Source organism: Pholcus phalangioides, unplaced genomic scaffold (genome assembly GCF_987345545.1).
Source record: "Pholcus phalangioides strain wild (caught in Gottingen) unplaced genomic scaffold, Ppha-v1.0 ptg000003l_1, whole genome shotgun sequence".
Lineage (NCBI taxonomy): Eukaryota > Metazoa > Arthropoda > Arachnida > Araneae > Pholcidae > Pholcus > Pholcus phalangioides.
In genome coordinates, this window is record NW_028301596.1 from 32,807,017 (window position 1) to 32,831,682 (window position 24,666).

The 24,666-nt window shown below is 36.5% G+C and overlaps 1 protein-coding gene across 1 annotated transcript in view; it reads left to right on the top strand.

Annotated features, from left to right (window-relative positions):
* The first annotated feature begins 1,051 nt into the window (after positions 1-1,051).
* LOC149088429 (photoreceptor-specific nuclear receptor-like) overlaps positions 1,052-24,666 on the top strand; it is a 64,595-nt gene continuing 40,980 nt past the window's right edge. The window contains exon 1 of the mRNA XM_089247517.1: positions 1,052-1,386. Coding sequence (XP_089103643.1) covers positions 1,305-1,386 — 82 coding nt within the window. The 5' untranslated portion in view covers positions 1,052-1,304. The remainder of the gene's footprint in view (positions 1,387-24,666) is intronic.

Below are 24,666 nucleotides of genomic sequence, written 5' to 3' on the forward strand. Positions count from 1 at the left end.
TTGACTCTAATTTGTGAAGTTGCTGTTGTTTAATTATTCGCGTTATTTTTTAGTTAGTTCGCGTTATTTTGGTATGAGTGCACAAACACCGGACTTTAGACTAATTTTTTCCGGAGTGATAAGTAATCGATTTCATCAATATTTTTCATGTATACTGGCCCTCGAAGGAAAAATTATTAGATCTCATACAGCCCAGTGCATGGGTGATATAGCAAAAAAGAATCTCCTCGTTCCGGGTAGAATATACATACATCGGGGCTGGATTATTGTGGACATATTTAGTTCTTAAGTTGGAGAGGTATCTATACAAAAAAAAAATACAATGTAATTTTCGAAGAAAGCTTTGCAACATTAATTTGCTAATTCATCATGAATTAGTATTATAATTATGAAATGGTATCATTCATTACGAAATGGTATCATTCATTATGAAATTGTGTGATTAAAAATCATTACTATAACTAATTAGTGAATTACTTATAGTAACGATGTCGATTATTATCTGTTTTCTGGGAATTAACATGATGCGGGAGAATCGAAACAAAATACCGATGGACATACAGTACATCTATAGTTCAAGTCAAGTACAAAAGCGCATTTATTTTCGCTTCTGAAAAACAAGAGGAGGAGGAAGAGCACGAACTGCCAGAGATCGGGACTTCCATGGAAAAGTGTTTAAGAGACGCCAAGAGGCGTCGAAGACAGAAGGCGGAGTTTAACGGTATTTCCGACCAATGAGAAGTTGCAAACAGCGAGAGAGAAATCCTCTGGATGCTTCGGCGGGGAAGCGAGAGTACAACGTGACAAAAGTATTTGGCAGGGACTAGATGCCAAAGCATTGGAGGCCAAGTAGGGCGGATGCTAACTGGGGTGGATGAGGAGGCCCTGGAAGTGGTGTAAGGGAGTATCTGGAGCAGGGATCAGGAGCCGCAACGTCGTGAAGGGGGCGCATTCCCCGCCTACGAGTCGTTGTTTCGGCGAATGGCGTCTCTCAAAAGCCATGCCATCTCTCTCTCTCCCTTTTCGACTTTGTATGGCGCGCAGAGTTTTACCATGATTTCTCTTCTCCATCGAATTTACTTTTTTTTCCTCTTGCCCTCCACATCATCATCCCTCCTATCTTATCATCTCCCTTTTGATGTTGCCTTGCAAAAGCGGAACGTTTGCGAGATCTCGTTCCATTTCCGAGAGACTAGCCAAAGCTGGAACCTGTTGACGTCTGCTCCTCCATCGTCAAACGAAAAGTGAGCGAACACATTAACAACAAACAACCTTCGGGAGGAGAATTTTTCTTTCCCAGCTGGATGTCCACGGAAGAGAACGGATCCAAGACGGCACCGCAGGAACCAGAGAGTCCACGGTCCTCATCGTCCACTGATGATGAAGGTGAGAATAAACAATTCAATCATATAGAAAATATACAGACGAACATAAATTTAATCTTTTCTTTTCAAAACTAAATTTTCAACATGTTTTACATAAATTCTTGTAAATGTTTTAACCATACGAAAGCGACCAGCCACCCGTGGAGCTAAATATGAAGATTGTTGGAATCGCTTATAACGAACACGGATACTACGAATTTTTCATGTAACGAAGTTTTTCCGAGTCCCGTAAATTTCGTATTGCTTATATCTGTTATTTTAATCGCTTATAACGAACACCGATTTCAGCAAAGTACACTTAAACTTTCCTTATATGGTATTCGAAATTCGGAGCTTGATTAATCGCATTGTGGTGCTCAAACAGCTATTAAATCACTTGCATGGGCTACGGTCGGTTAAAACTTTTTTTATAGTGGCCCGTGGTCATCAAAACGTTGAACACTCTTGATTTAGAACATCTAGTTGTCTAATAAACAAATAATTAGCTTATTAGCTCCTCGAATAATTGGTTTTGGTTTCTGGTCTCAGCTGGATGTTTGTGTGAGCTTCGAATCATAAGTTGCGGGTTTGTTATAAGATGTTTATTTTTATTATCCATCGTAAGAGACACACACACACACACACAAGACCTGAAATAGGGTATCTACAAAGTAGGCTCATAGTATAGGCTACGTTTTTTTTCCCCTCCCGTAGATATTATAGACGAAAACATTCATTTTGAGGTATCTATAAATTTTTGTGGTTCAAAACCAAGTACCTGAATAGATGCATTCTAAGTACGCGTCTGAGGATTTTTAGGAAATTTTTATTTGTAAGAAATTCACGTACCCAATCAATCAGCAGCTTTTCGGTTACTTCAGTAAATAGCTACTCCTTGTATGAAGAACTTCAAGTACGCTGTCGAAATTTTGGAAATTTTACTGAAAATTCACTTCAAAAATTCTTAATACTGTTAGTTTGTTAAACAAGGCGTATAGTTTGAATGTACTTCGGTTTCATTACATCAATAGCCTGATGATCTAGGGGTCTTAGCTCCTATCAGTTTTCTCAACTACTGAGCCGTAACATTAGTTATACCACAACAAATCTGACGAACTCGGGTGTCTACAATAATTTATTGACCATTTTTAATTTAATTAATGTGATGCTAGTTAATAATCATGTAAACAGTTTCTAATAAATAAACAAATAACTGTTTATTGTCTTAATTTTAATTTACCGGGCCGCGGTCTGAACAGGTTGAGTGCTAGACAGCTTTAGGCTACCGTATTCAGAGGTATTGGTCTAGTTGGCTTTGTAAACACAATAGGCCTATTCTCTCTCTCTCTCTCTCTCTCTGAACGCAGGAATACTTTTATATTGAATACTTCTTTAAGTATTCCTGTATTGCGACTCAATTGCAATTAGTTAGTAGAGCTACCCTTATGGGGTAGCGTGACATATGTGTGACATATTACAAGCATAAAGATACATATAATGTTGAGCTAATTTATTATTATCACAATATTTGTGCACCTATCAAAAATTTCAATTGATATATTCGGGAACGTGAAACTTGCTAGGTGAAGAGATTCCTAATCCCTTAGATAGCATTAAATAGTGAATTTTTAGTAGAAGATGGTGATCAAAATGACATTGGGAATATTTCGATGATATAATGTGAAATTTTTCAAATATAGTGCGTTATCCTTCTATAAGAAGAAACTTTTTTGGGGTAATAACGGCATTTAGAGAAAAAGTGCGGAAAATTAAAATACTAAATATTCCCGCATATTCCTGAAAAGTTATGGAAACTTGTGTTGAATTTTTATGTTGGTGTTGAACTTTTGGCCACTGATTTCAAATATATCTTAAATTATTTACCTATCACTTACGACGTTCTTTCGGAACGAACTTATTTCAATATTATAGGAAAATAGCCTAAAAATGCTTCATCTTCTCTCTTTAAATCATTAATTAATTTCCCAAAGAATTTTTAATCAAAAAATTAGTATCGGGAAAAGAAAAATAAATTTTAGAAAGTTAAAAAAAAAAGTAGTAAAAAATTGAGGGGTGAATTTTATGTTTAAAAAAAGAGGAATAATGACGAGAATAAATACAATAATATAAAAGTAATAGAAGTTGTAGGCCTACTTGAAGATTTAAAAATTCATATTCAGCTGAATAATTCTTGGTTTCTGAGCTCTCGTTAGAAAGTTGGTTTTCCCTTGCTACTAGATGAAATGAACACAATGAAAAAAAAACGGAAAACTGATTACATTTCTTGCTGTTTTCCTGCAAAAATCATAAAATTTCATTTTAGCTATCTAATTTATTTCCATCGGGTAAGCCTACACACACACACAGCTGCCATATCCAAGTGATGTAAGCGTTGGAGAGAGAGAATAATCAGAACTCTAGCAATTAACGAACCGTTGGTAAATATAAAGGGAAAAAAGTAAGGCTAACGCTTTACTATAGTTTTCGTAAAGCGGCACTGAATGGAAGGACCGAAAAAAAAAGTATTTAAATCAAAGCATTTAAAAAGTGCTATGTCTTGCACACTGATAGTTACATTACTTTGTATTGCTTACATTTTCCATGCCATGCAAAGCTGTTGTTACTCCGTGTGGTTAGATTTTCTTCAAAGAGAAGACGGGCACGCGTTTGTTCCTCGAAAAGATGAAAAACAAATTCAGCCGACCACCGCTGCAGGGCTGGCAAATCTGGAACCGGGCATGTAACATAAAATAATAGATGCCCGAATCACGCGATATTTTACATTCCCGAAAAATAATATCACTGGATTTACTTAAAAAAATGTTAATAGTAAATTGATTTATTTGCATGAAAAATATCGGAAGTGATGTAATTTTGTCCGAAATCGAAATTTTGAAAGAAACACGAAAATTCAAAATAAAAGTGGTCACCAATTTAAAATATAAAATTAGTCTAACCCCACTAATTACAATTTACCGCGCTGTTAGCATTGGAAAAGAAGTTATCAAATTACAAGAGTCAACTCGCTCTTGTAGAGTCATAGCCGATATACGGACGGGATCGGACTTGAGTAGGCTCAGGCTTAGGGACGGGTGGCTGGATCATGTGATTTTTTTCTGGAACAAATCCTGATAAAAATCGGGCCATCTTGGAAAAAAAAATTTCAGAAGGCATTATAGTGTCGAATTGTGAACCAATGGATGAAGTTATCTATATTGGCTACGTAAAATGCCTGGGCCTTTCACAGTTCAGTTCAGTATTCTTCAACCTTCTTCTCATTGTAGACTTTCTGAAATCAAGTGAACATTTTTGTGAATCGGCATAAATGGCAAAAATAATTTGCGAACCACTGAGAAAAAATATAGTAGGAAGAAATCTTCCCGACCTTCTGACTCAGCGGTTCTCAACCGGTGCTCCGTGGCCGCTCGAGGAAAATATGAAAAAACTGTAAATTTGAAGAAAAAAAAATTATAAATGTTTCTGAATAATAAATGCAAATCAGCGACTTTGATGAATAAATAAAAAACATGCTTACGGGGCTCCGCCATTGACGTTATTTTCCAGAGAGGGCTCCGCGAGTCAAAAAAAGGTTGAGAACCGCTGTTCTGACTGATTATATTTCATATTCATACTTTGCTATTGTAAATACGAGAAACCGCGTCAAGTTAGGACTTCTGCTGTCATCTGTTGAAGTGGTGCGTAAACTTTTTGAAGTGCGATCCCATTCCCTTTTGACCAAAAAATTTATTGGCGACCCCTTTTTGTTAGTAAATGTGCTGTCCTGAAAGCACTTTTTCGAACGCTTATTTCGATTTTAATTAGACGTTATTGACTACCAAAGATATTCACTTTTTTTTAATATATAAATATTTACTTTGGTTTCTGATGTACTTAGTGTCCCTTATGCAAGATGGAAGTGTAGCGAGGTGTATGGTAGTTTTGTATACAGGATGATTAAGAATCGTTAGATTTCAAAATGATTCCACATTTGAAATCGAAAATTAAAAAATATTGTTCATGAAACGTTCCCCCCCCCCATATATTCACATATTACTTATCATTCTCTTCTGTGTTTTGTGCGTTCAAACAATGCTGTATTTGTAGGTATTTCTCTTCCGTACAAAAATTATTGGTAGGCCTACGAGAAAGCATACCATCCCCACCCGCCCCTAGTGTTCGCCCACATTTCTATTTTTTCATTAAAAATAATTTTATTTGATTGAATCTTCGATTAGCGGAGAAGAAACCGACATAAACAGCTGTCCCAAAAGAATTTTTCGGGATATTATAGTGCGTTTATTGGCGAAAAAATAAGACTCTCCCTGCAAACCGAGATATCTGACCACCCCAGCCTAGGATGAATCCCATTATTATTTTTACAGCAAGAGATGAATTTACTAAAGAGGTAAAATTAACCGAGACATTAGAGAAAAGCTCGTAAAAAATCCTGGCCTTGGTACCCGCTAGCCTATGAGTCCAGTTGCAGCAGGCCTATGCTATGCTGAGGAAAAATCTTTAGAATGTGAAGTTTCATCGATTTTAATTATTTGCAATAATAATGATCTTCAATAACTCTCTCATACAACTAATTAACTATGAGTAACCGAGAATAAGAATAAACACCAATGGGTATAAGCTACTCAACATATCTCGATCAGCAATTTTGATATGAGCTCGTATATAAGCTCCTGCTTAAGAAATATATAAAGCCACAGGTATGTGATGAATTTTTTTATGACTTTTCTTGAAATCACCACACAAAAATGTATGAGATGCAGCAATTTCTTCTCAGACAACTTTTCCATCGCGGGTCTGTGTTATGTGTGAATTTTTAAAGTGGATATACGTATTCTTTTCATTATTTCACCGTTTCGCTTACAAGCGACTAGGGGTCATTCAAGTATTACGTGAGCATCGGGGGATGAGGGGGGTTTCCGGATTTGCTGACTTTTGATGACAAGGGGGGAGGGGGGGGGGTTTGAAGGTTGCTTACGTCATCAACCATCCCTTTTTCAAGATATGAAATATTCTAAGCTGCTGGCGGGGGGGGGGGGGGGTCAAAAATGGCTAAAAATCTGTTTACGTAATACTTGAATGCCCCTTGGCAAGAAATTCGGATGATCTCTGTTTGACGAATCGGCGATAAATATGGTAACTTTGTCCCAACCCAACCGCATGTTAGAAAAAAGGAAAGAAGGAAAAAGTAGAAAAGTAAGAAAAAAAAGCAAATGAAAGGAAAACAGCGTAATACATAACTATCAGAGAGAGATACTTTTCTCTCTCTCTCTCTTATCTGTAATAGTTACAGATAACAGAGTAGGTAGAAGTAGATTTTTCTCTTTTCATCCTCACCTACCTCTTCTCTTTCGCTCTTAGGTGTATATAGTAAAAGGATACATCACGGAGGTAAAAAGAACTACTTTTTTCTCGTGGGGTCGCAACAAAGTTTCGCAGTGATGAGGAGAGAAGAAAGAAAACAGAGAGAACTTTTTAAATTTATTCCACTGGCGTTTGGACGCAATATTACGTCCTTGATCGTAAAGTGGTTATAATAGTAATAAAATAATTCCCTTTCGCGTGAGTATTTTACGTATAAATTTCTCTGTCGGAAAGTATCTGACGGACTTCACATATTTCATAGTTGTTCAGCAAAAATCCTGAATTTTTTTTTTATTCAGCCATTGTGAAGCGTTAGAATGAATGTATAGCACAAATTATGGTATTTTTTTTTATGTTCAACACGTTTCATAGATCCTTGGGAAAGCCTCTCGGAAATTTGAATCTGATCAACTGAAAAGGAAAAACTGATCAAGAACTGAAGGAAAGGACTTTTTCGCCATACATTTAGATTGGTTCTCTTTAATATGATACACGGAATATTTTTACCTAACTTACTATGGAAAAAACACAGTTCCTCTTAATTTAATGTAGTTCAACACCAGTAATTTTCAACAACTGGTCTGTGGACCGATGTCGATCCGCTAAAATTTAGCCCAATATATATAGCCACTACATAATTTTATATTTAAAAAATATTTTCATTGTCCGGTGCTCCGCAAATTATTTTTCCGTTTCATCAATTTTTTCCATGTTTATTTTTTGCCGGACCCCAAATTATTTTTCCTGTTTTAAAATTTTTTTTGGCAGACTGCAAATTATTGCTCCCATTTATTGTATTTTTCCGGTCCACAAACTATTCCTCCTATTTATTTAGTTTATGCAGGTCTGTAAAGTATTTCTTTCATTTCTGCCTGTCCGCGAGATTGTTCAACTATTTTTACCGGTCCGCAGGTGTAAGAAGGCTGAAGTAGTAGTAGTAGTAGTAGTAGACCATAGTTTTCCAAAATGGCGCTACGCGAAACGCTCAGGATCTGCAGTATAGTGTTGCAACAGAAATATCTATTAACCTGGAAATATGCATTAATTTTTATTTTCCGGTTCAGTCTTGTAACTATCGAAAGTTCAACGCAAACCAAAACGTTGAAAAACCTCTGTATTTTACACCACAGTCTTTCCCAAAAAGTGGGCGATATCATCCCCTTGGAAAGCTCTGGAATCCGATAGTGAGTGGTAAAAAGCTGCAGAAGCAATATATTAAAGACATGTGAGGTCAATTTAAGAAGGGCAGGGAGGTTGCGCTCAGATTTTTTCCTCTCACGAGAAGAGGGCTGACAGGACAAATATGATTGAAGGACTGAACTGAGCACAAATAATTATTTCAGATTCACGAAATTCAAAGCTTAAGACAGGAGATCTTAATTTCTATGTCACGACCCAAACTTGGGTCACGGAGGCTTCCAAAATGGGTCGTTCAAATCCCCTTACATCCAGGGATTCTAGAGCCAAGGATCACGACCCCAACTTGATTCGCAGGGAGCCTTCTGAGATGAGCTGTGCAAATCCACTTGTACAAAACCCAGGGATTCTTGAGCTATGGGTCACAACTTAAACGTGATCCGTAGGGGCTTCCAAGATAAGTCGTATGAAGTCACTAACAGCCAAGGGTTTTTAAGCTATGGGTCACGATCGAAATTTGATTGGCAGAGGTAGAGTTTGGTAGTACAAATGCACTTACAGCCACGGATTCTAGAGTTATTGGTCACAACCCAAACATAATTCGCAAGGAGCTTCTTAGATGACTCGTACAAATCCATTTACAGTCCTATTATAAATGTACTTATAGCGCCATACTAATTTCGAAAAACAAACAGTCCCATTGGTCACGAAGCTGATCTTGTTGTTGATTTTGGGACGCGGCAAAAAATTTTAATAACCCTTGGCTTAAGAGATGATAAAGTAATATTTTGATTAGTAGATTCCAATAATCGAATTCAGTATGCCGTTGATTACAACTCTGTCACCGAGCACATCTGGTCATCGTGATTGAATTTTGAATTTTTACTGCCCTGTTATTTAGTTGCGATCATCTTGTAAAAGAAAACTATTGATTGCCAGTGTCTCTGATGGAAACAACGGTGATTGTGATTTCTTTTTGTATTTAAATATATATTTATATTTCTTTTTTGTCACTGTAACTATGATTTTCTTTTTATTTATTTTTATTTTTGCCGCCGCCGCTGGTGTCTTTCGTTTTTGCTTCTTCGTGCGTCAATCCAATTACTCGGGGGGGATTTTCTTATATTCCACCGTCTTTTCACTTTTGTGCGAATAGCGGAAGGATCTTTTCTTCGTCTTGCGTATTGCTTACCTCGAAAATCTTTTCATTTGAAAACCACGTCTCGAAGAAAAGAGAGAGAGAAAGAGACGGAGGAGTATAGAGGACTTAAGAGAGAAGGAGAGAGAGATGTTAAGTAGTGACTATATAGACCGGGATCTTCAGCACCAAAAGGAGCAAAGGAAAGAGGGAGAGAGAGAGAGAGAACTTCATTTGCATAAGGCTTGATGATGAAGAAGCGCCTTTTGCGACTATCCTGCACAAACACGAAAGGCTTAATTCAATCGCGGGTCGCGCTTTCATTAGATTTCGTTCTTTGATTCTACTCTTGGGAGAAAGCGAGAAAGACAGAGGCAAAGAGAGTGGAGACTCTTTTCACTAGGAGAACTCATCTCTTTCTAAAAAGGAGCATCAGCAAGAGAGAGAGAGAGATAGAGAGTTATGGTGGAAGAGTGAAGGTTCTGTGAAAGCATAAGAAGTAAAAGCAGCAACTCATTTATTTTACACTCCTGGGAGGACTCTTCTCATCTGCTACCACCAACATCAACGCCGATCTCCTCCTCCTGGTCCTGTATTTACGAATATTCTAAGGCTAGAGAGAAAGAGAGAGAGATGCATAAGTGGAAAGGGAGAGCTGGAGAGAGAGTTTAGCTTCTACTTTGCATACCGGAGAGGTTTGGAATTAAATTTCACAAATTCGCGCAGAGACACCATTCTTTAAGACCTCTTGAGCCGAGTTAAACCTCCTCCACCCATCTACCATCCTTCCCATTGCCTCCAGAGCAGCAAACTATGCTTCTTTCTGGTGGAGGCAACGCCCTCCACCACAACTAACTCTGCATATATCTCTTTTAATTTGCCAAAGAGGGTGGCATTGCACCTGGATCTTGGAGGATTTTTACGGTACCGAGGGGGTGGAAGGACTTTTTTTATGCGTACTTTATACAGACATATCTCTATTTTTTTTAGTGAGAACGAAAGGTCATCTGTGTGTGGTATGACACACCTGAGACCAACACTCCACATTACACTTGAGTCTGCAGCAAGCTATTCAAGCGCTTTCTGACGATGAGAGAGTGCCTACATCGTAAATACTTAACCATTCCGATGCTTCCCTGTTTATTTTTAGCCGCCATGAAAACAGTTTTACAACTACTGTAACTTCATGCAAATATTTTTTTATTATTATTATTATTTATTATTGTCAAGAGCTCTTCATATGTAAAATGTTAATCTTGTCGTGCGAATGTAAAAATGCGTTTGGTCCAAGAGGAGTGTGCTCATGACAAAAGAATTTCCCGGATGATGAAATGACATTTTCTTCGTTGCTTAAGATTCTGCCTGTAGAAATGAAATTTTTCTGAATGCAAATTAGTAGGGAAAATCTTCACCCTTTTTCTGTCTGAGATACAATGTTGTCGAGAATATATATTACACGGTCTAAAGCATGGCGTCTGTATAAAGAAAGACATTATTATTAATAATGGGGGTAACTGGGGTTTTTTAAAAAAATTTTAAACATTATTACTGCACTTGTCTTGCAAGGATAAGTAATGTCTTGGAATTTTTTAGACATTCTAGAAACATTAAAGAAAGGTTCTAGACACATTATTGCGCGTCATTTCAGAAAATGTTTTTTTTTTTTACTTTATTACACCATTTTAAGGCCATCTTTTGCAAACATTTGACGTATTTGTAAAGACTATATCGTTTCAAGATCATGTCATTACACGTCTTTTATATACAGTGAATCCCGCTTGCAACATTCGCGCTTAGCACCTTTTCCCGCTTGGTAAGATGTGGTCCTAACTCTAACTAATATTCATCGAGATTTCCCATTTAAAGCGTTTTCATGCCTGCAATGTTTTTATGACGGCTTTTTGAAAAGCGTTAAAAGCAGGATCCACCATATTATACATTCACTGACATTATCACTAGCAGACAGCCTATGTAAGCCTACGTACCTATCTTTTCAAGACTATATAGACACTATTACGTATTTTTTCAAGATTATGTTTTTGTTCACATTAGTCAGTGCTAGTGACGTAAACAGTTTTTTATTTAGTTTGTCTAAAATCAACATTGTACGGAAGCAATGCTTTTGGAGGAATGAGGAAGACATTAGAGATATCTTTTCAGGATGTTTCAGAAATACACGCTCTAAAAGGGAGTTGGTGCGAATAGAGAAACCGGAATCATATATGGCAGCGTTTCTCAACCTTTCTAAACCCAATTACCACTAAAATGCCTGAAACAATTCGACAGACCACTTGTGTCCCGTATTACGGGGCATCCCAGTATTTTCAGTTGTTCCCAATCGTTTTACATTTTTTTACAGTTTTTCAAATTTATAATGTTTTCTAAAACAGTGAAACAAACAGAGTTTTCATAATTATTATGATAGTTAGGGCTACAAATATTCATTTTGCGTATTTGTCAGGTTCAACGTTTCTTTTCCTCAATTTTTCAGCTGTTTTAGCTGCAATTAGCGATTGACAACATTTTTCATGACAATTGGTGACTTCCCGTATTTTACTGTATTTTGAAAAGTTCCCAGTTCCGCAATAATTTTTCTCAATGAAATATGGTCATCTATTCATTCGAATGTTCGTCAAAAAAAATTCTACTTACTGCAATTTGTAGCACCCTTTATTTTTCCACCCTTCACCAATTTTTGCAGTGATTAATAAATTTGTCATAAATTACATCTTTTGGTTACAATCAGTAATATCCCGTATTTAGGATCGCATTTTCCTTGATGAGGTATGGTGGACCTAAGTATGAAGGAGATACAATTTTTATTTGAATCCACGTATATATGGATATTAGTAATATACCAATTACAACAATTGAACAATTTTTCATTTAGTTAGAATCGAATTATGAAGTCTGCCTGCGGACTATCTATGCTATCGTCGCGGACCATTTCTGGTCCATGGACCCATAGGTTAAGAAACGCTGACATATGGCAATCCCGCAAATACTGTCTCCATTTACAGTAGCTGCACAAGAAGGAACGAGAAATGAAAGCGCAACCCTCAAAAGAATGTATTGCTGCTATTAAACACGAGATATTTGTTGAAATTATATTGAGGTTATAGAGAATGCTTCAAGATGCCGCCATCATCACCTGCAATACACGCTTTATGAAGTGGAAACGGGGAGTCAGTACATTTCGGAAACAACTTGGACCTGGAGACTTTTGTGGCTATGCATTGCTGTATTGATTTAGATTTGTCTTTGATCTGTATAACCTGTCGAATCTGTTTTCTATTCAGTGAAATAGAATATATTAGCCAAGATTTTATAGTTTAATTGCAAACTTTCCACCGAGGTTTCATTACGTTCGGTAAATATTCCGCTGCTTTTCCTGCTTATCTCAAGGCAATAACAACTAAAACCATGGTAGCTGCCTTTTGAAAATAATATGCACTTTATATAACGTGGATCGGGAACGGTACTTTTCAAGCAAATTCCATTTATAAATGAGCATTTATACTTGGGCTGATGATCTGGTATACGTGAATATTGCGCTCATCTCATTCATACAGATAATTCAGTTGATTCTTGCTGTGATAGAACATTTTCTGCAAGCGATATCGGAAATTAACGTAACAAGGTCACAAAAAATCTCCAAAAAATTCTATGCACCTTGAAATAATAGATGCCCGAAAAATATTACCATTGGACTTACTTAAAAAATTTAGAAAACAAATTGATTTGTTCGCATGAAAAATATATCGAAAGAGTGATATAAATTTTTTTAAATAATCAAAACTGAAAGAAATACGAAAATTCTAAAGGGACGTGGAAACAAATTCTAAAATTAGTGAAGCCACTAATTATGTAATTAGTGAATTTAATTAGTGAATTAATTTTTCGTGCTCTTGGCGTTGTAAAAGTTACCAAGTTATAATTCACCTCGCTCATAGAATCATAGCCGATTTACGGTAATTGGACCGGCTCGGGCCTAGGACAGAGTGGCCAGATCATGCGACTGAAAAATAGGGACGTATCCTTATAAAATATGAATAAATATTCATTCGTTCATTTATTCATACATCATATGATACATGTAGGAGAACAAATAAAATCACCAAGAGATCATACGATCCATACTGGCGATCGAGGAAGCAGAGGCATTATCGGCCCCTTCTTCGTGCGAGAAACGATTACTACTGAACGTTACGTTACAATTTTGGAACAATTTGTCAGCACACATGGCGCATACCGCAGCCCATGCAGTAACTTTAGGCGAATGCAGTGGTTTCTCTTCACACAAATGAGGATTTTCGGAACCCCAAAATCTCCAGTTTTGTTTTTTTTTAATTTTAAAAAATTTAAAAAAAAACTAAATTTTCGAAATTTCTGTACAACATTCTTACAGTTTTGCTAATAAACGTACCGTTTACCGCATAATTCTATTGATCTTTGTTGGAGAGATATTTAATTTTGAAATAAGGGCTTATTCGCTGATCACCCTGTATGAGTGAAACGGTTTTCATTAATACTGTTATAATTCATTAAATTTATAAAGATGACAATGTTTGAAAAGAAACATACAAATTAATAAATAAGTTTGGCTTTAAATATTAATATAATTATGTGGCAAACGAAACGGTTCAGTTTTAATAAAATATAGCATCAATATAATGAAATTTAATAAAATGTAATATGAATACAAATTCCACAACAGGCAAATTTCCCAACGTGGCGGCTGAAAAACCGGGACATCTTGAACAAAAATCTTTCTGAGAGCAAAATAGTGTGATGAATTGTAAAACATTGGATAACATTACTTATTGCCATTAAAGCCCGTGCCTTGTACGGTTTTTGGTTCAGTTTTCTTCAACATTTTTCTCATTGCAGATCACTGAAATTAAGTAAAAACTTTCGCAAAAAATTGCGAACTGACGAAAAAAAAATATTTATGTGGGGGAAACCCCCTAACCTTTTGTGTAAATATTTCATATTTCAAATTAAAAAAATATATTTTCACATATAATACAGGGTGGTTATAAAAAAACTATCCCGACATATGGGCCCCTAACCATCATACCATTCACAGAAACTGAATGAAATTTTGGCATAAGGTATTTTGAGGTATGCGCTCAAGAATGATATGGAAAACAACAGTGTCACTCTAACAGTTACGGTTACAGTGAGAAAATTTCGAAAATATCAAATGGCAACACCAAGTTTTTTGTATTGGAATGTGATCTCCATTGTGGAAAAACCCTAAATAGCGTTCGAACGGCAACTGTAGCATGAAAATCACCGGCGGTAGATAGGCTAAAAGTGAGGACAACCAATAAGGACAGAGATAGAAGCAGCATAAAATAAAGCATTTTATTGTGTTTCACAAATTTTCCACATGACCTTGTGGAGGACAAATCAGGCTGCTGGGATCTCAGCCGAAGAAACGGTGTGACGAATGAAACGAACATTAATGCTCTGGTGCACGGCAAAGTCCTTTTTACTTTTTCCTTGCCTAGCTCCGGGGATTTTCGTGCTACAGGTGCCATTCCAACGCTATTTAGTGTTTTTCAGTATGGAGATCGCATTCCAATACAAAAAACTTGGTGTTGCCATTTGATATTTTCGAAACTTTCTCACTGTAACCGTAACTGTTAGAGTGACACTGTTGTTTTCCATATCATTCTTGAGCGCATACCTCAAAATACCTTATGCCAAAATTTCATTCAGTTTCTGTGAATGGTATGATAGTTAGGGGCCCATATGTCGGGATAGTTTTTTTATAATCACCCCGCATATTCAAAAACAGTATAAATATTTATATTTATAAATAGAAAGTATAAAAAAAAGTATAAATATTTCATATCATACCATGTTATTAAAAATGCGACCAACACCGTAAATCTATGGCCTCTGCTGCTACCAATTGAATAAAAACAAAACTACCTGTTATAATTTTCGAAATAAAATTGTTAATTTCAAACCGGTGTGCAGCAGAAAAATACCACACATTTTCTATGAAACTATAGTTTTTTTTTATGCGGAATACCGGTGTAAATTTCATGCACCGACAGATTAGTTACTACGTTTTTTGGTGCTATTTAGAAAGAAAGATTTTGCTCCAAATATAAAAACATTTTAACCGATATTTTGGTGCATAAAATTTACATCAGAATACAGCATGAAAATAAAAAATTTATAGTTTCATATTGCATTGCATGTTGTTCATCAATTGCCGCATTGGTTTATAATCAACATCTATTTTATTTTAAGGGTTATAACAAATAGTTTTGCTTTTATTTAATAGATGGCAGCAGATGTCCTAACGCAAAACTTTCTATTGCAAGCAATATTTATGCGCATTTGTCTTCTTTACAAAAATTATCGGTGAGGGGAAAGCCGATAGCAAATTCGAACTCATCCATGGTCAAAGCAATATAATTTATCCTTCCAAAACACAAATGTTTAGTAGCAGGCCTAATCTTTAATAAACGGCTTTCATTCTCACATCGCTGCTCTGCAGTTATCAACAAAGCCTCGAGAGCCAAAGATTCCAGCCTATGGGCCCTGTTGTAATATATGAAGGTCCATGACCACATCGGGCTGTTAAATATTAGAACCATAAAAACAGAAGAAAATACGTTGACTACACGTGTATCATGGCTGCCAAAGGAAGCATTTCTGTAGAATTTCACGCTTGTATGAAAAATAATAATATATGAAAAATAATTAGTTTAAACTTTTTTGGATTTTTTCATACGCCCGCATCGAGGATGTAGTTGAAAAAAATGCATGCCCGGTCGAAATTTTTACATGCCTCGGTCTGCCAATATAGTTGTCCAGCCTTACAAGACCGAACCTCTTAGTCAAATCTCAGCATAAAGACACCTCTAGAGACACGAATAAAAATGACTTCATAAGAAGGGTAATTTAACTAGTTTATTAACTAATCACGCTGGCAGACTTTGAAAACTGACGTTATAAGCGGGGTGACGTTTAAAAAATGAGACGTTATACCAAGATAATACTATACGAAATTTTGCTCTCTTTTGACACCACTTGATTCACTGCTATTCGGGTTGGAGTTCTGTGACTACGATCCTTTTATTCATCATAAAATTTCCGAAATTATAGCGTAGAGTAGTATATATAGTAGAAAATAGCATAATATAAAATGTATATAGAATAGTAGCCTATCCCTTTCAGACCCTGGTGCCACAAATGTGTGTGTTACTTTCCCTCACTGTATATTTATTTTTTCTTTTAACCTCAGTGAGTTGAGCCTTGACGTAAAGGATTGTGTAAGTTTAGAGTTAGAAGTATGGTTAGTATGAACTTTGAGAGCTTTCATCAGTGGGCAGCACTTAAAGTTGAACTTTCGGAGTTTTTTAAGATGGCTTCCAGGAGAAAGTTCCTCCAAGGAAATTGATTTATTACATAAAATTTAGCAACAAAATTCTGAAGAAAAAAAAATTGTATGTCAATATGAATATATTCCCTGCATCATCTTCGCTGAAAATATTTGAACGAAGTGAATTATTTCTTTAAAAAAAATGAAAATTTGAAGAAAAAAAATTAAAAACAAAGATTTGCTGACATTTTTATGTTTTTAATGCATTTTTTGACTATCAAAAATGCAAAAAAAAAAATATTGAAAATTCCAAAAAATGAGTGCTTGGGTCTGAGAGCGCTATAGCAGAAAACGAATTGAAGTAAATTACAGTGTACCATTTACTGAATACTAACGTCAGTGACATCTGAATTTGGCTTTATATTATACGATTTCAGATGTCCGAAGCAAGCCTAAAAATGCAAAATTTAATCAATAAAATTGCAAGCGTCACTATATCAACACGTTATTTCTTCGTTTTTTTTCAAACGAATTAAAATAAATGCCTCAAATAACAATAAACCGGCATTTCTATACATTTCTCTAGTGATAATACGTTTCAAAAAAAAAAAATTCCGTCAACGACAACAACGAAGAAAAAGGACTTATCCGGATTCTCAGCAGCAGCAGCATTTGATTGAAAATATATATATAAAAAACGGGAATTTATTCGATGATAGGGTTTTAAAAAGCAACTTCCGAAATCCTCACTATTTTCAGATTTATCGGTCTTCAATCTCTCTCTTTCGCTATTGTTACCGAGACGAGAAAGACTGGTGTCAGGCCATTATTTTGGTCAATGGGGACCATTTCGAAGTCGATTGTGTGGAGCTGGACAATGGGTGCTAGCATCCGATGTATACACGCATTCTATGTTTCCATTGGAACTATCTGTTCGGCGGTTACCGCTTGTACGTGATGGAAACATACAGAAAATAGAGAGTGAGAGAGAGAGAGATGGTGTTGAGAAGAGTGCGTGTGTGTGTGTGATAGAACAGGCGAAAAGACGTTCAGGATCGTTAATCAGAACACTAGAGTCGTCTAGCCTGCTTTGGCGCTGGGCTCTATTATCGAAAATTGAAAGCTCCGCAACCCATTATCGAACACGGGCTGAATCCCTCCCGATTGCTGAAGGAGGCTCCAATTCGAAAGCCCTCGTATATACGTGACGGGAGGGGGGTTGGTGGAGTATTTTGCCATCACACTATGAAAGTTAGCGTGGAAGGATCATGAGAGAGAGATAGAATGGTAGAAAAGGTGGAGAGAGAAGGAACGGGGGCGACGTTTATGCTATTACGGTCAGTCGTTCCTTCGAAACTTTCGATTAATCCGATAACCTCGCATTCATTTCATTGCCGGGACTTTGCTCTCGAACAGCAATCTCTCGACCTGCGTCAGGGAGAATTGCCTTTTCCCTCCACCCCCCTTTTCCACCCATCATTGAAACTAAACGTGCGACGGATAAGGAGATTGAAGCATCGGATCAAGGCGAGGGATTACCCGAGGTTGGCGATCCGGAGTTAAATCCAGCAACCGCGTATTCGATGATGGTGACGTTCTGACACGGGGGTTTCCGGATGTTGTGTGGAGCCATGTTACAAATCTAACACTTGGTTATCTTGTATACGATTGGAACTGTCGACGATGTCTCAGTCGATGTACACGAAACTGTTACTTGATGCATTCTACGGTCGAACTTCGTTAATCCGATGTTCAAGGGGACTGCAAAACAGTTCGAATTTTCCGAAATTCACACACAAATAATTCGATTCATCAATACAGTATTGATGATTTCATATTGATGAACTCGGGTGACGTGGAATATCAATTTTATTTTTTCGATTATTCCAATTTGAAGCATGGTAGAAACGGGAAACCTGTATTTCCATAAAATTTAGCATTGACAAGTGAATCGTATTTAAAAATAAATGTTATACCTAATAAAAAAGGCATTTAAAAAATCATTTTCGTGGGATAATTATAGAATAAGGGATTCAAAATGAAGAAAACTGATTCGGATCGGCCAAAAACAAGATTTGATGAGTCTATGACAATGAAAAATGATAATTTCATCGTTTGTATTTGTAGTTGATGATACGGTGGGTGTCATAGTCTATTTACAAGAGTCACAAATGCAATCTTCCTAATCTGCCCCAAAACAATCAAGGTAGGCAGACAGAGAACAGAACACACATTATTCCTATATATATATATGCATAGACCTCTTTACTCTTCTATCTCCCTAAACTTTCCGTCTTGAATAGATATTCTGGCCCAACTCAGATAATACTTATAATATTCCATATTACCCGACACACCATCTGCGGGAAAAATCACGTTTCAATTGCTATACACAGCCACAACAAAAAAATAATTCATATTTTCTTTATTGTAATTTTTTTAATGTTTTAACGCTATATTTTGGAATAGGTCAGTAAATCACGGAATGAAAAACAAAAGATGAGCCAAAGTTGGCCTGGAATTCAGGGAAACGAAACATTTCGCAAATGACATATCTTAATCAAACTTCGAATTATCCAAAACATTAAGGGGAATCGAATCAAACAGGTAATTTCAGCATTAAATTAAATAAGAAACTCTCCCCTAGCTTATCATATTTCCTTTTTGAAGGTGTCTATCGTGGGAGAATTCACGACATCAGAAGGTAAGCTATTCCATGCATTTACAACCTCTGTTGGGAGAAAAAAAACTCCAAACTCCCTGCGACACATACTGGAAGTATCTCCCTAACCAACTGAAACTGGTGTCCCCCGAGTAGAAGCGTTTGAATGACGGCCTAACATTATTTCATGATCCATCGTATCGATTCCTTTGAAAATCTTAAATACAGTTGGTCCCGCTTCATCGGATAACGGATAAACGGATAAAATTCACCGGCACCGAAATTTCTTCCACAGAGACAATGTTAAAGTTCCCCGCTTAATATGATAATTTCAATTACTTTTCCCCCGCTTAATCAAATTTTACGTTTCGCACGTCAACTGCTAATACACAATTATACTCACAATGTTTTTATTGACCGAACCATTTGGAATTAATGGAAAATATGTTACTAGATTAAGATAAATATATTTGAGAGTAGGTAGAGGAGACCGGGGAGAGTTGTCACACTTTTCAGATGTCAATTAATTTCGGGTATGTAATTCAACCAATCCAAATGTTTGATATTTCTAAATCAAGTTTGAACAAATTGGCTTATACTGGAGCTTTTTGAGAATACAAAAAATCGCTCTTTCTATGGAATATAATTTTTTAAAAATTTCTCGTCGAGTGTGACAACCAACCCCATATGCGGGACAAGTTGTCACAGACCATGGAGTCAAGGGCGTAGCGAGGGGGGGGGGACTTGGGGGTCTGCCCCCCCCCCCGAAATGTGAGAAAATGACCGAAAAAAGGGAAAAAGATAGCCAAATCCATTGTTCTGTCACTTTGGTCCCCCCCCCCCCGAATGAAATTTCTGGCTACGCCCCTGCATGGAGTACATTGTTACACAATATTAATTAGGTATTCACTCATTATAAAACATTGAAAATAGTAGAAATAAATGAGCTTTATAAAACTGGTCATTAATTTTCTTGTTCAACTGTATTTTAGTATCAATCTGCCCATCTCTCAAAATGAAAAAAGACGTTAAAATAATTGAGTATGTACTTAGGTGTGTATATAGATTTTATTTTTATGTATCCCACTTCTCTTCCGTTTTACACTCAAAAATTATGAACGTTCATAACTTAATTAAACTGCAATTTGTTTGGATTTTAGTTTTGGCTGCTTTTGAACAGTAGTTTAGGCTATTGTGACAGGCGTTGCCACTTGTGCGCAGTGGCATCTTAACAGAAAGTTGAGGAGGGGAGGGGGGGGGGGGGAAACAATGGATCTCGTACCGCATAGAATTAAATAAGAGCCTCCAAATTATTGAGAATTTTTAATTAATACACACGTATGCAACATTTTCAATAAATAAATTCAAGGGGCTCTTAAAATATATAGAGCTTGTGGGCCCCGTGCTCCCAGACTCACTCCTGGAATCGACGTTGAGAGCATATTTCAAAGTGTTCTCTAAAATTGTAATTTCTCACGCTACATTGAAATAAAATTGATTTATTCACTATAATACTATTCCTTCATTATGCGTAGGCCTACATATTTAAAGAAATCAACCAAATGAAGGCTAACTAACACACTGTAATTCCCGTAGGTGGTAAGTTGTCACATGAAGCAACTAATCCCGTTCGTATGAGACAACTAGCCCCAGATTCACATGCTAAGAAACTTTTTTTTCTTGTAAACAAATACACGCACATACAACATTACACAAATACTGGACAATGACACACGAAAAGGAATACAAAAGAAAAAGACATACACATATAACGAATATACACTATGTGGTCCCAAGGGGCAAGTCCTTCCAGGAAGCGAAAAAGACATTATATTAAATTTTTTTCCCAACTAAATCCAACAACGACTTTTTTGTTAACAAGGAAGATTGCAACTATGCAAAATAATAGCTTGTACATTGCTTTATAATATACATACTCGATAAAATCGATTTATAAAGGCATACTATTGCAATGGAATAGAAACCGAGACAATGAAAAATTACTAATGCAGTTAAAATCCAGAAAAATCTCGAAGCAGTTGAATATGTACAAGGAAGAAGAATCTCCTTAACTAGATTAACAAACTGTACCATTATGGATAGTGGGCACCATCTATCAGGAATAATGCGTGTGACAAAAAGCAACGGTCTCCCCCCTCACTGGTTTCCAAGTATTCAAGTTATCTTCAAAATACTTTATATTTAATTATTTTATTTTTATTCTCTGTTGATTCAATAGAGGGGGCTAACTTTCCTAATAAAAAGTAAATGTTCTAGGTATTGAGATTATTGTAATTAAATATAATTTCCATTTCATTTTGATGCCTCATTTAATCGAGAAGCCTTATTAATATTGTTCCTTCATCAGTTTTCAATATACAAACTATACTAACGTTGTAAGATGAAAGTTGAATTGTTTCCCGCTTAATCGAATATTGTATGCTGGAATTGTTGATATCCAACTAAGCGGGGCCGACTGTACTTCAATCACATCTCCAAGACGCCTGCGTTATTCCAAAGAAAACATATTCGACGAATCAAGTCTCTCTTCGTAGCTCAAACCTTGCATGCCCGCTAACGCTCTAGTGCTGAAGATAGGGTCTCCAAAACCGAACGACGTACTCTAGGGCCAGGAGGAACTAACCCTCGGGAAAGCAGGGCGATTATCGGGGGGGGGGGAGATTTCCCGAGGTTGCCGATCCAGAGTGAAGTCCAGCAACCCCGTATCCGGCGATATGATGTTGTGAAACACGTGAGAGAGGGAGGGGGGGGGGTGGTTTCAGATGTTGGAATCATGTTAAAAATTTAACACTTGGTTATCTTACATAGCCTACGACTGGAACTGTCGACGAAAGATGATGTCTCAGTCAATGCACACGAAACGGTTACTGCCGCATTCTATATATATATAAAAGCGAGGTTCGTCAAGCGAAAAAACGATCTCTCTCTCTATCTCTCTTTTCTTGAATCCTGTCCGGATTTCGATTCGACTTTCAGCTCTTTCTACATTGCCCCCGTATCGCATCTCATCCTAAGCCCCGTTCACTCCTGGCTCTAGACACCCGTAAAATCCACCTTGATCCCATCCGACCTCCTCTTTGCCATTCCAGGATCAGTCTCTTCTTCTTCAAATGTTGAGCCTCCGTTTACCTCCACCGACCGACGTTCCTCGCTCTCCTGTGGCCTCTACCAGGAAGGTCTTCCATACTGGAAGCTGGCTTTGCAGTAAATGCTCTCTCTCTCTAGCTTTCCTTTTTCTCCTATCTACGTATATCCATTCGCCGTCAACTTCCACCACCGGCCACGACGACGCAAAATCTTTTCCAAGACCCCCCCTCGCCCCTCTTCTCCCTCTTCTTGTTCGCTCTTTTGGTTCGCTCAATATAGACTTTGGATCTTTCTCGAAAATTCGTTGCTCTAAGACCTCTCCAAAAGAAGCTAAAGCTTCCTCATTCTCCTTGCCTTCGACCTCTTCTATATAGAATTTTTTTTTTTTATTCCCTTCTTGCCAAGTCTTTCATTTTGCTCCTGAAGATGACTGTTTTCACTTGACTACACTTCAGAATATTCTGCTCTTCCTCTTCTTCTTCCTCGAGAAACGGTGGAGGGTTGGGGGAGAAGATTGCCCTGGGCATACCAGAAATGTTATTGAACAACAAACGAAAAAGGTAAGGGAGATGGGAAAAAAACTATAGAAAAGAATCCTAAATCCATTAGCTCTTATATATTTTTCGCTTATCTTTCTTTCACCACGGTTATTCCTCCGACAAATTATTATCCCTAATAACCGAACTGTAATTAATTGTTAATGCTTCTGTTGATGCTAAAAATTTTATTCCCAACATAAAACCTGCTTGAAAATCCTCTTTTATTAAAACCCCTCTTCTTTTTTCTTAATTTTCCCTAACATCTTCTTATCAAAATCTCTTTTGCACATTTTGGTTTTAATAAACGAAGCGGATAATGGTTGTTATTCTATTAACTTGTATATAAAAAAAACTCTTTTATTTAGAAGATTTGACGATAAACTGTTATTAAGAAAATTTTCTTAGTGGTTATGTGTGTGTGTGAGTGTAAAATATTTAAATGAGCAGCGGGTTATTCAAAGTCCCGAATTAAGCTTGAGGAAAAATTGAAAAATTGGGATTATGAAATTAATATTATTCTTTCGATGATGATTTTTACGCGAAAGAATCGATATTTACTGGCATTTATAGATTTACTCGTTTCTGTTTTTTCTCCTCCCGAAACCGTTCTTGAATGATCCCTTGACGCTTTTAGGCCGTCATTACCACTTAATATACTTGCGAAACTTTTACGATTAGTTTGAAATGCGAATCAAATATTGAATATGTAGTTATAGGTGTATTTACGAGTTAATTGCTGATTCATCGGAGACAGTTATAAGCTAGTTTTGAACTTAATTGCCGGTTTTTTATCGGAAAATATCTACGGGTTTAATTGGAGAAGAGCGTGCTTTTAGCTATGAAGTCGGATATAATATACTCATGAAAATAAATGCGTAATGTGAATTTGGCGTCTGCTAAGTTTTTTAGTGGAGTAATTTCATATTTTCAGGCGTAAAGGTATATTATCATTACGATTCATTTTGTTTTAGTTACGAGTCTTTTCATTAGGTTTTTTTCGCAGAGCACATCGTAGTATTTTGCAACCAATTTTCAAACATTTTTCGTTATACGGCTCACGTAAACTCATCGTTATATGAAGACAAGTTTAAGTCTTCAGTCTTCCCCGAAACTAGTGAAGACAGCATTGCAAACACTCCTACCATTCGCTGCTACCTACCTTTCCGAAACGGGATTTCCACCATTCTTATTGATGAATAGAACCCGGATTATATGTATTTAAAAATGCTGAAACGTGCATGAAATTAAAAAATAAGTACCTTAAAAATTCTTCAGTATGTCCTAAAGGGCACACATATACATTAAAGGTATATTGAAAAACATACGTGAAAATATGAAAAAATATGCATAAAAAAGAAAAATATGAAAAAATATGCATAAAAAAGGAAAAATATGAAAAAATATGCATAAAAAAGGAAAAATATGAAAAAATATGCATAAAAAAGGAAAAATATGCATATTAAAAGCACTGAAGAATGGTCTAACCCAGTGTTTCTCAAATAAAAGTGTGCGTCGCGACTCCTAGGGGCGTCGCGGCGAGCTGGATAGTCGGAAAATACACGTCTATAAAATTATTCTGGGGAGCCGCATATGAACCATGAATTGGGTAAGGAAGGGAGCCGCGGATGACAAAAGTTTGGGAGCCACTGGTACCCTAACGGGAAAATAAAAATATATGCAGTAAAACTGAAAAAATTTGCTTAAAAATAAACACGTTATTTAGAAGTTAAAACATAATACATTTAAAAACATGCTTTAAAATGAATTATTATTGAGCTATTCTCAAAACTCAATGGTGAAATATTTTCTTGAAGAAATTGAAAAAATTTGATTAAATCCGAAGAATAAAAAGAACAATGGAAAAAATGCTAAAAATATGCACTTTATATATGCACTTACTATAAAAAGTACTAAAATATTCAATTGCATATGCACTTGTGTATTTGCATATTATCCGGGCTCTATTGGTGAAAATAAAAGCGAAAAATCGC